Source organism: Pteropus vampyrus, unplaced genomic scaffold, assembly GCF_000151845.1.
Source record: "Pteropus vampyrus isolate Shadow unplaced genomic scaffold, Pvam_2.0 Scaffold35, whole genome shotgun sequence".
Lineage (NCBI taxonomy): Eukaryota > Metazoa > Chordata > Mammalia > Chiroptera > Pteropodidae > Pteropus > Pteropus vampyrus.
This window is the reverse complement of record NW_011888816.1, coordinates 5,093,575-5,105,019: the sequence shown is the minus strand read 5'-3', so window position 1 is coordinate 5,105,019 and position 11,445 is coordinate 5,093,575. Positions and strand designations below refer to the sequence as shown.

Below are 11,445 nucleotides of genomic sequence, written 5' to 3'. Positions count from 1 at the left end.
CATCTGCAAAGGTCCTGTTTCTAAATAAGGTCACATTCAGAGCTCTTGGAGTTAGGACTTAACCATCTCTTTTAAGGACCCACAACACCTCTCCTCCCCTCCTCCACAGGAGACTTAAATGTTACATGAGCCTGGATACATCTTCTCAATTTCATGTTTCCTTGGTCTCATTAAACAGGAGTCTACCTGCTCTGTGTTTGTTAGCAAGGTCTTGGTTTGCTTGATAGCCACCCTGTGGTTCTAATAGTGTGTTTGGGGAATTTTTTTTTTTTTCTGTTTACATTTTTAATTTTTTCACAGAGATGCTCTCTCTGAATGGAAAATACAAGCGTTTTGGGAGGGAAAGATAAAAAGATTTTTAAATCTTTGTAAATAATTCATTGAACTCATGCCAGCCCGAATCCTTGGCGGGCGGGGGTGGGGGGAGGGGTGGATATCTTATACAGCCACCAAGAGCAAACTGTACCTGTCTGAGACCCCGTCATTCCTAACTCCCACCACCTCCCCAGCTTCATACATGCCTTGCTCACCAAGAGGACTGGAGAATAGCATAAAATGACATGAAAATTACCGTGTGTTCAGGCACAGCATGCGTTATTTCTGAACACACCAAGGATGAAGCACTTTTAACTAGCCTTCCCATGGTCGTAGTTGGTAATCGAAAAGTCCCCTCAATCACATGACTATTTTGTTTGTTAACAGAGACAACAGTTTAAGAAGGAAATAAGAATTGATAGACATGAAAAGGAAGTCAGACGTTTAACTCGGATTTCAATGTGATAAAGACCTTTCGAAGGCCATTGTGCAGGAGTCCCTTCTGTGGCCCCTGAGAGAAGAAGGGTTTGTCAACCACTCTGCAGTCTTTCAGTTGAGCAATGCTAGGAAAGGTTTTTGAAAGAGAATTCTTTTTACAAGGTTTTTTCTCTCATGTTTTGCTGTTCCAGGGGACTCTGGGTATGCCACAAACTATAACAATGAAAGGTACTGTTTTTCCTTCTCTAAATCTGTTCTTCAGACTTAAAGATCTTTTGACCTTTCAGTTGGAAATGATAATTTACTGGGATCTGTGCCCAGCCATCAGCTAAGGATTTGTTTTTGCTTCTTCTGTCCCCAGTCTGTGTTCTTTCTGGTCTTGCACTTACTATGCCCTCAGCCTGTAACACTTTGCCACATCTCTTGGCACATCTTCCTCTCTTGCTTCATTCAGATCTTTACTCAGTGTCACTCCCTCAGAGGTCTTTCTTCCTAAATATCCCCCCTCGACTCCTTCCCTATGTCACGTTCTGTCCGTTTACTCTGCTTTTTAATTTTTTTCCATGGCACTTACACTGACTGACATTCTGTAATATGAGTGTTCGTGGTCTCTTTCCTCTGCTAGAAGGTTAGTTCCACTAGGTAGGACCTTTATGGTGTTCACATCACTGTTCCTAGTACTAGGAACAGTGCTTGACACATAACGGGTGCTCAGTAAACATGTGCTAAGTAATTGTATCTTTCCTGCCTTTATTTTTCTTTGAACAACCAGTATTGTCTGGTTTTCCATACTGAACAGTTGGCAGAGCTCTTGTATTAGACTATGTGAGTTTCCTGTCCAACCATGGAATTGCAAATCACAAAGCAACATGTATCAAGATGTGGCACAAATGCCACATCTGCCCATAAATATGCTTGCTGTAGGGAAGTAAGTTCCAGCCAGAGACACAACACATTTCCCTTTGTTCAACACCCAGTGATGACAACCCCAAGACTCGGGCTTGCAGTGAGAGCCTGCTGGTGTCTTCAGGGAGACGGTGGGCAGTCCTCTAAGCTGGGCACTTAGCCTGGGCAAGAGGCAAGACGAGGACTAGAACAGCTTCAAAGAACTTTATGAGTGGGAATAAGAGAAGTCACTCTCACCATAGCAACTATTGTAATTGTGACTGATGATGCACTTAGACTGGGACTCTGGGAAGAGGCGGGCTCTGACATCTGGGCTCCTGAATGGTAGGAGCCCCTGGCAGAATCAGAGTCAGGACTTCTGTGGAAGTCACCCACTGCTTTCAGTGCTTCCACAGTCTATTAAAATCTTCTTTCTGGGTGCCAGGCTCTATGCTGGCCCTTGGGATGCAGTCCAGAATCAGGTGTCATCGTTTAGAATCAGGAAGTGGGAGAGGTTGGGTGTATGTCAGCAAGGGACTCCCTGTGTTCTGTCACCCCAAAGCAAGATTATTTACAGGACCTTCCCTTCAGAAACAACCCTTCTTTAAAGCTGTTGTTTCCATATTTTTGCATTTTATTGATCAGTAGCATTTCAAAAAAGTCAGGAGTTGTTCACATTTTGTATTATGCCCAGGACAGGGATATTATTTTTTAAAATTAAACCTATCATCTACTATTTATTACTGTCTTCATTTTATGAAAGAAAGGGCTTTTCTATTTAGAGTTTTATTGGGATATAATTGACATACAGCACTGTATAAGTTTAAGATATACAGCATAATGACTTGACTTACATATATTGTGAAGCGATTACCACAGTAAGTTTAGTTAACATCCATCATCTCATATAGATATAGAAAAAAGAAAAAGTGCATTTTTTCCTGATAATGAGAACTCTTAGTAATCATAATTTCTTAATAATCATATTGTACATTACATCTCCAGGACTTACTTATCTTATCACTGGAAGTTCGTGTCACCTTCATCCAGTTTCCCCCTTCCGACCCCCAAGGGGCATTTTAGTTCTAAAAATAGTGGAATGATAACAACCTAGAATAAAGTTAGCTTTGAAAATTGGTTTCTGAAAAGCTGACTGTTGTTTTATTTTTCTCATTTCACCGTGCACTGGTGAAACTGCATCTTGGACCAGCATTGACTCCGGGACAGCGCTAGGCAGTCATTGCTTTGAGCACCACCTGCAAGTGCACGAGCCGCACAACTTTCTGTGAGAGCAGCCTCCATGTTGTGTCTTATAGATTGTAACAGACCAGCAGACAGGACAGAAGATCCAGATAGTCACCGCAGTGGACGCGTCCGGATCCCCCAAGCAGCAGTTCATCTTGACCAGCCCAGATGGAGCTGGAACTGGGAAGGTGATCCTGGCTTCCCCAGAGACATCCAGTGCCAAACAGCTCATATTCACCACCTCAGACAACCTTGTCCCTGGCAGGATCCAGGTAAGGCCTGTAGACAGGCATTTGTTTCGGCACTTCTGTTATTGGACAAACTCTAACCTCTGCCTCGAAGGCCAAATCCATCTCTAGAAGGTCCTTTGGGGACTGGCAAACATGGCAGATTGCTGCTTTAGCTAAAGTAAAAAATCAGCAAATGAATGGTATGACCCGGACGGCAGCCAACTGCAGTGCTTAGATGGGATAGAAGTTGAGCCAGGAAAAATCAGTGGCCCATGGAAGACTGGCATGAGCAAGCTGGCACTGAGGCCACTGGAAAATTGTTCTTAGCTAAGGCCACACAGTGACAACCCTTGGCCTAAGATATTTCAGGGGTACCACCTAGGGCTGACCACAGTCAGACAAGGACTGACTTGTCCCTAACTTACCTCAGCCTTGTCTAGATAATTGGGCTTGGTCCAGTTCTTCATTGTGTCCTTACTGCTCCTGTAAACTGCTGCCTCTGGGCCCCTCAGTTCTCATCTCCATCTCTACCCCTCTTTTCCCTACTCTGGCAGGACAGAATGGGATCGGGGGCAGGTATCGACAGAAGAGCAAGGGCTTGAAGGAAAGCAGAGTTGTTGGGAAGCACTGAATTTCTAAGCCCAGCACTTAAAGGAACAGAGACTGGAGAGAAGTTTCCCATGGTGGCCAAGCATGGAGCATGTTTAGTCAGGGTCAAGTTGGAATTCATGTTTTTGCTTGTTTTTAAATTTTAATTTTTTTAAACTTTGTGGTCAAATATAACAAAATTTACCATCTTAATCATTTTAAAGTGTACAATTCAATGGCATTAAGTAAATTCACATTGTTTTGCAGCCGTCACCAGCATGCATCCACAGAACCCTTTTCATATTCCCAAACAGCAACTTTGTACTTTTTAAATACTAATTCCTCTTTCCCTCCTTCCCCAGCGCCTGGTAACCACCATTCTGCTTTCTGTCTATATGAATTTAACTACTTTAGGGACCTCATATAAGTGGAATCTATAATATTTGTCCTTTTGTGAATGGCTTATTTTACTTAGCATAATGTTTTGAAGATTCATTCATGCTGTAGCATTTCTTTCCTTTCTAAGGCTAATATTCCATTGTATATTTATACCACACTTTGTTTATCCATTCATCTGTTGATGAACACTTGAATTGCTTCTACCTTTTGGCTACTGTGAATGGTGCTGCTAAGAATCCATGTGTTTGGAGGCAGACTTTCTACTGTGGGGAAAATTAAGGAAGGAAAGGATATTTTTTCTTCTGATAGAGCTGGGTTCATAACACCAATATATTCAGCTTTCAATTTTCAGAACTGTACTTTTGAGACACCTCATAGTGTAGTTAGTAACTACTACGTCATCTTTCCTTTCTCTGAGTACATTCTGATCATCTGAAATCAGAATTCCTACCTGCTTATTTTGACTACTCCTTGTTTGTGAAAGGATGGCTGTTGATTTTGTTGCATGTTTTACAGGAGGTCGTTCTGCATGATGATTTCTCTATATAGTCCCACCGTACATAAATCATTTTTAAGGCTTATATTTGATACATTATTTTTAATAGCTGTTTTTCACTCTCATATTGGTATCAACAGTATTCTTCTAAACGAGTAGCATTATTTGTCACCTAGAAAGCCACCTACAAATGAAGGAGAAATAGCAGGTTTTGGAAGTCACCTATTTTAGTCCACTCAGATATACCTCAATGAGAGACCTACTTATTTAACTAACAAGGCTTGATTATTTCTCTGCCAAATATACCTCTTCGCATACTTTCAAGCTGTTTCATGGGAATAGAGAGGCAGCCTGAAAGACTTCAGTATCTTTATGTTGGAGCTTCTGTGTGTGATTCCCCACAGGGCCCCCAATCCTGGGTAGTTGAGATAGCCACATAGAGCAGATCAGTGAAAACCAGTGCCTGACCCTGGACAACACCCGCCCCTTCCTGGTGAAGGGATGCAGTCCAGATGAGCAGCAAGGCCATTCCGAATGTCAGATTAAGTTGTCAGGTGGAATTTTCCCAGTTCCGCCCAGAGTTCTGCTTAGAAACCCAAGATTAGGAATTTACAGTTAAAAATATTACTTTGCTTAGCAGTCTGGTTTTTAATTAGCATCCTGCTTATTTCCTGATTTCTTCTTAGATCGTCACGGACTCTGCTTCTGTGGAGCGCTTGTTGGGGAAGACCGATGTCCAGCGGCCCCAGGTGATAGAGTACTGTGTGGTCTGTGGTGACAAAGCCTCTGGTAAGTAATCCTAGGATATTCTAGGTGCGCAGCATGGACCAGCATCATGAACCAAATTGGCAATTGCGGGGAGTAATGGAGAGAAAATATTTTCTATCGGTTTATAGGTTTCATGAATTCCACTTTATTACTGGGGTAATGGTTTTATATATACATATGGAAACCAGTTTGTCACATTATTAGAATCAAAAGGAAAAGTCACAAAACTTTTTGTGATCTGTAAATCTTGGTTAAGTGTTGGATATGTATGTGCTACTAAGAAAGTAATCACTTCTTTAGTCAGTATTTGCACAATGCTTTGCTCTTTCACAAAATGTGTTATTTATTCCCCCTTCATCCTAACTATTAACTGTCTCAGTCATCCCCTCACTGTAACCTAGTGTGACAAACTGCTGAAACAGAGGTGGAGGGAGCATGTGATTCTGGCTGGAGTCCCAGGGTCAGGATATCTGTAAGCCTTGGAGGTTGAGTGCATGCATGTTGGGTAAAGCAGAAGGGCATTCCAGCTGGTGGAGCCAGGGCCCAGAGAGTTTAATATCCACACCCATGGTGTCTTCAGGTCAGAGTTCTTGGGCTTGCATGGTTAGTATTTGGGTACAAGAAGACTGGAGAATATGTCTGGCTCAAAAGTTCAGACTTTGGCCTGCTAAAACTGGAGAGTGTAGAAAATAAGTGAAATCAGGGAGGAATGGAAAAATATTTAATAAATTTATAGTTCCAGTGATTCTAGGAGCATAGACCTGAGTTTTGTGATGGCTGCTTGGTTCCACTTTATTCCGTGGTCAGAAAATTCACAGTAACTTTGGATACTTTGTGATCCTGTTTTTGTTTGGTTGGTTGGTTTTTGTTGTTGTTGTTGTTTTAAAAAAAAAGAAGAAGAAGAAGGAGGAGGCTGGACTAGGACTCTTTGGAAAACAGCCCCAGGCAAGCATCTACTGAAGCTCCACTCCCTGTCCCAGCTCGTGACACCACTTGCCTTCTCAGGGGTGTCCTGCCTCTGCTTCTGCCCCTTATCCTGATAAACCCAGCCCATCTCACCCCTTCTCTGAAGCCCTCACCCCTGCTGCCTCTATCCTCATCCCCCTTTTGTACAGACCTCGCTGAGCTTTTGTTGCATTCTCTTTTAATTGATTCTTACAGGCCTGTCTTCCCCACTAGAAAGTGCTCTCTTTGTTAGAGCAAGAACCATGTCTGACTTCTCCATCTCTATATCTCCACCTTCTTGCTCAGCAAGGAGAGGCACTCTGCAAAGCTTACGACACATGAATGAAGCATGAACATAACAGAGGGGCTACAGAATCTGCTTGACTTTCTCATTTTTCAGTCCCTTTTCGAGCTTAAAGGAACAGCCTAGTCAGGCTCACAGTGCCACTGTCTGCAGATATTATGGTTCACTTTAAGGGCTAGAGAGCCCAAAGAAATAACATGCACAGAAGGAAATACGATGTCTACTTGGTAGGTAATTTTAGCAGGACTGTTCTTAAAGACCACCCTCCACATGCACCCTTGGGGAATGGCTCTGCATGCTGGAGCTTAGGACAGTGGGATGCTCTGTAGCTGCTGTAAATGATGATCCTGTGAAATGTGTCCTCCCAGCAACATAACTAAGATATTTGGTTACATAGGACTAACCCAGGTGAGCCTATCTATCATCAGTCCTAGCTGAGAACAAATAAGATATAATGCGTGTGGAAACATTTTGTGAAACTAAGAATAAGAAGGATAAACTGAAGCGGAGGGCTCTTTTTAATGTCATTGGTGATGAGAAGTTAGAGACATCAAAGTAACCAAGATTAGAAAAAAAGAGCTGTGTTTAATAAATGTATTTCTAGGACTGTGTTTCCAAAAGGGTTTAACTAGCTAACCCAAGTGAACCACATGGCAACCTTCCTTCACCTTGGACCTGTGCAGTTTAGTCCCTGTGCTGCTTCCTGTCATCATTCTGCTCCCCCAGGGGAGATCTGGAGCCCAGGATGTGATTCCACAGGAGGAATAAATGTAGGAGTAAGACCCTGTGTGCTAAAGCAGCACATGTGTTTGCTACCTGCCACACTTGGCAGGACAGGGGAGCCGAGTAGCCTCACAAGCCTAGGTCTGCAGAGCCACGACCAGATGCATGCAGAGGACAGTATAGTTCAGCCATCCCCCATCAGCTCTTATTTATGGTAGGTCCTTTGGATACTAAGAGCATTAAGGTCATGCCATTTACCAGCTGTCACATAACCTGTCTGAACTTAAATTTTTTTATCATGACCTCACAAGGCTACTATAAAGATTGTAGAGAAATTATGTGAAGGACCAGGGTACCATGTTTAGTGTCCAGGCTTGTAGTTGTCCACATGGTGCCAGCATCTTAACTGTATACCAGTTACTTTGATAGACTTGCCTTAAAGACAGGGCCTGTGACGACAAGTCACCTTTTTCCTTGGTGAACCACTTCATGCGCTCCATCTTTTCAGGCCGTCACTATGGGGCTGTCAGTTGTGAAGGTTGCAAAGGTTTCTTCAAAAGGAGCGTAAGGAAAAATTTGACCTACAGCTGCCGGAGCAACCAAGACTGCATTATCAATAAGCACCACCGGAACCGCTGTCAGTTTTGCCGGCTGAAAAAATGCTTAGAGATGGGCATGAAAATGGAATGTGAGTAACAGTATTAAAGAAACCACATGGGTTAACAAGGAGGGAGAAAGTGAGCATGAGTCTATTAAAATAAGTTTCTGTACCTGGCTTTAAAATACAAGAAAAAAATATCCACTCGGGCTTCATTTTAGTTTACCTTCTGGCTCTCAGGTAGTTGCTTTGGCACCAGCGCTGCTGGGATTCGTCAGTTCCCATGATGTGTACGGAAACCTACTCCAGATAAATCGGGAGGCAGCACTGTGGAGTGCGGTGAACACAGGCTTTGGAGTAAAGCTAATACTAGATCAAACCCCAGATCTGTCACTTAGGAGCTATGAGGCCTGAGAAAGACATGTAGCCTCAGCCACAGGATCTTCCTCTGTGAAATTGAACCCCTTACCTTACTTACATATTGGATCTGAGGCTCAGTCATTCTTTATTTTTAAAAAAGTCTATATTTTCTTCAGTTATTTCTGGAACATATACCTGTCCTTATACCAGATTGCTGAAGGGAGAGGTTGCTAGGGTGTTAGGAAATTGACACCATTAAACAAGTTTACAGGAGTCATGTAGGCTTGAGTTGGACATCAGAATTGTTTCTCTACAATGTGTGGCATTGGTCAAGCTCTCTGTTAGGAACCCACTTGAAGATTGGTGTTTTTCATCCTGGAGAGAATCCCTTTTTTTTAGCAAGTAAGAATTGAAAACCCAGAGGGCTGTGCAGGCCCCCGCAAGGCCATGCAGATGCCAGGCTGCAGTTCTTCGCAGTCAGTACCCACCATCTTGAGCTCTTTTCACTCCCTTTAGATTTGTCATGGCATTGTTTGGCTTTGAACCTTTCTCTCCTTTGACTGACAAGTTCACTGTGAAAATTGAGCTAGACTTTCTAAGGAAGACCCCCTTACTTTAATCATGAAGGATATGGTTTTTATTGATTCCTGTGTTTCCTCTAAACATGACTATTTATGTTGTGATTTAAGCTGTACAGAGTGAACGGAAGCCCTTTGATGTGCAACGGGAGAAACCAAGCAATTGTGCTGCTTCGACTGAGAAAATCTATATCCGGAAAGACCTGAGAAGTCCTCTGATAGCCACTCCCACATTTGTGGCAGATAAAGATGGAACAAGGTTAGTCCTTATTTTGACAGAGCCCAACACTACTGTCAGCCTTTGTTGCTTATTAGAGGAGGCACCAGTGGTCCTTGGAAAGGTGGCTTTTATAACTTGCCACCTGCCTGCCACAGCTGTCAGCCTTGTCTTGCTTCATCCTACTCTTTTTGGAGCTGCTCCAGTCAAACCTCTGGACAGGCCTAAGGATGGCTGATTTAAGATGGGGGCAGAACTTTTCCTTTCTCAGAAACTCAGATAATGTTCTGTAGTTTAGGCATTATTCATACAGGAATGTAGTTATTCTATAATTCAAGACTGGAGCCTTTTCACAGTATAGACCAAAGGTCTAAGTCCCAGTATGGTCCCAGGTTGTACCACAAGTTAACTTATATGTTCTTTTAAATATAATCTGTTGAATTTAATTTAAAAGGAACAGAGAGAAGGAAAACAAGAAATCCAAATGTATTATAGGGAGAACTAGAGTTCAGAATGCCTTGATGATATTCTGAAGATCAAGTTAACTTTATTTGGCCGAGGGGCCACGGTCAGCATGGAATCTCTGGGGATGTGCGTCTGTGTGTCATCCATCTCAGGCTGTAGACATGGCTGTGTGCACATCTCATTGCAGAGAGAAGAGTGGGGAGTGTTCAGTCATTTGGTGGCTGAGTCTAGTCAGTTTTTCCACTAAGACATCTCTATAGATGTGAAAGGGACAGAAATATAGCATGATCATACTGTGCATTAAATGTTGGAAGCCACTCTGGGTTTCTTTATGTCTTAAAAAGACAAACAGGTCTTCTTGATCCAGGGATGCTTGTGAACATCCAGCAGCCTTTGATACGTGAGGATGGTACAGTTCTCCTGGCCACAGATTCTAAGGTAATGTTATGCCTTCTCCTCTACTTTTATGTTGTGGTACAGACGCTTCTCTAAATGTGTGCACCCACCTTCTTCTTGGCCTTCAGAGACCACGTTGAAAGCATGGCCTTCTGCACCTCGATTTACTTCCTGTCATTCAGCCTCCTGTAATTCGTTTTAGGGTTGCTGATGGCTTTTCAGAAACTGTTGAGGTTGACCGATTGTAGTCATTATAACAGGGTCTAGAGTTCAGTTTGGTAAAAGTTCTTTGGTTCTCTTCTCTATTAAGATTTTCCCCATGGTACACACAATGGCAAACTACTGACATGCTGAGAAAATAGCTCCTTATCCTAAGATGGCCTTTTGCAGAAGCCTATTTCTCTACATCCTCCTGTTGTCTGTCTTTTTGATTATTGCCGTCCTAGTGGGTGTGAAGTGATACCATGGTTTTGTTTTGCATTTCCAGTGATGTTGAGTATCTTTTCACGTGCTTATTGGCTGTTTATGTATCTTCTTTGAAGAAATGTTTACTTAAATCCTTCGCCCATTTTTAACTCCCTTATTTATCTTTTTATTATTGAGTTGTGTGATTCTTTTTTACATATTCTGGCAACTAAATCATTATTAGATGTATGATTTGCAAATATTTCCTCCCATTCTGTGGATTTTCTTGTGTAGGGGGGTGTCTTTTTACTTTCTTGATAATATCTTTTGAAGCACAAAAGTTTAAATGTTGGCAATGTCCAGTTTGTATCTTTTTGTTCTGTCATTTTATTACATGTGTAGATTTGTGTCACTACTAGCACAATCAAGATATAGAACTATCTCATCACCAGAAAGATCTTACTCATGCTGCCCGTTGTAGTCATGCCCCCAGAGAAGCTGCTTTTAAACCAATGTTATACCTTCATTAGCCTGAGAGTCTTTTATGTGTATGTATATGTGTTCATCTTTTAATGATACTATTTTTTTGTTTAATAGGCTGAAACAAGCCAGGGAGCGCTGGGCACACTGGCAAATGTAGTAACCTCCCTTGCCAATTTAAGTGAATCCCTTAATAATGGCGACACTTCGGAAATGCAGTCAGAGGACCAGTCTGCAAGTGAGATTACTCGGTATGAGCCCATGAGGGTGGAGGCCCCCCTCCTGACTGACATGCACACACAGTTGCTACATTGTGAGGGTGGGTGGCGGCATTTTGACACCCACTCCGTATTTCCTTAAGAATTGTAAAATTGTCAGTGCTCCTGCACACCTGTCTCCTTTCAAATTTTAACTATGAGAATGTGGATCTACTTATGTGATATAAAACAATCAAAACTGCTTTTCATTCCAAACAATGAAAAAGGACGTTGAGTAACTCAGTGGAAGCAAGGGAAAACCCTTCAGTGGACAGATGTTACTTATATCAGTCACTGTTTGTTGTTCCTGAATATTAATAGTTCACCCCCTTTCCCATTTCCGTTTTAGCCTA

At 42.3% G+C, this 11,445-nt stretch overlaps 1 protein-coding gene across 2 annotated transcripts in view; it reads left to right on the top strand.

Annotated features, from left to right (window-relative positions):
• Window positions 1-11,445, top strand: part of NR2C2 (nuclear receptor subfamily 2 group C member 2) — an 85,497-nt gene that overhangs the window by 59,566 nt on the left and 14,486 nt on the right. For both annotated transcript variants that reach the window (XM_023529075.1, XM_011357415.2), the window contains exons 3-8: window positions 2,955-3,155; window positions 5,283-5,385; window positions 7,845-8,024; window positions 8,984-9,131; window positions 9,899-9,992; window positions 10,953-11,086. In XM_023529075.1, the coding sequence (XP_023384843.1) occupies window positions 2,955-3,155; window positions 5,283-5,385; window positions 7,845-8,024; window positions 8,984-9,131; window positions 9,899-9,992; window positions 10,953-11,086 (860 nt within the window). The remainder of the gene's footprint in view (window positions 1-2,954; window positions 3,156-5,282; window positions 5,386-7,844; window positions 8,025-8,983; window positions 9,132-9,898; window positions 9,993-10,952; window positions 11,087-11,445) is intronic.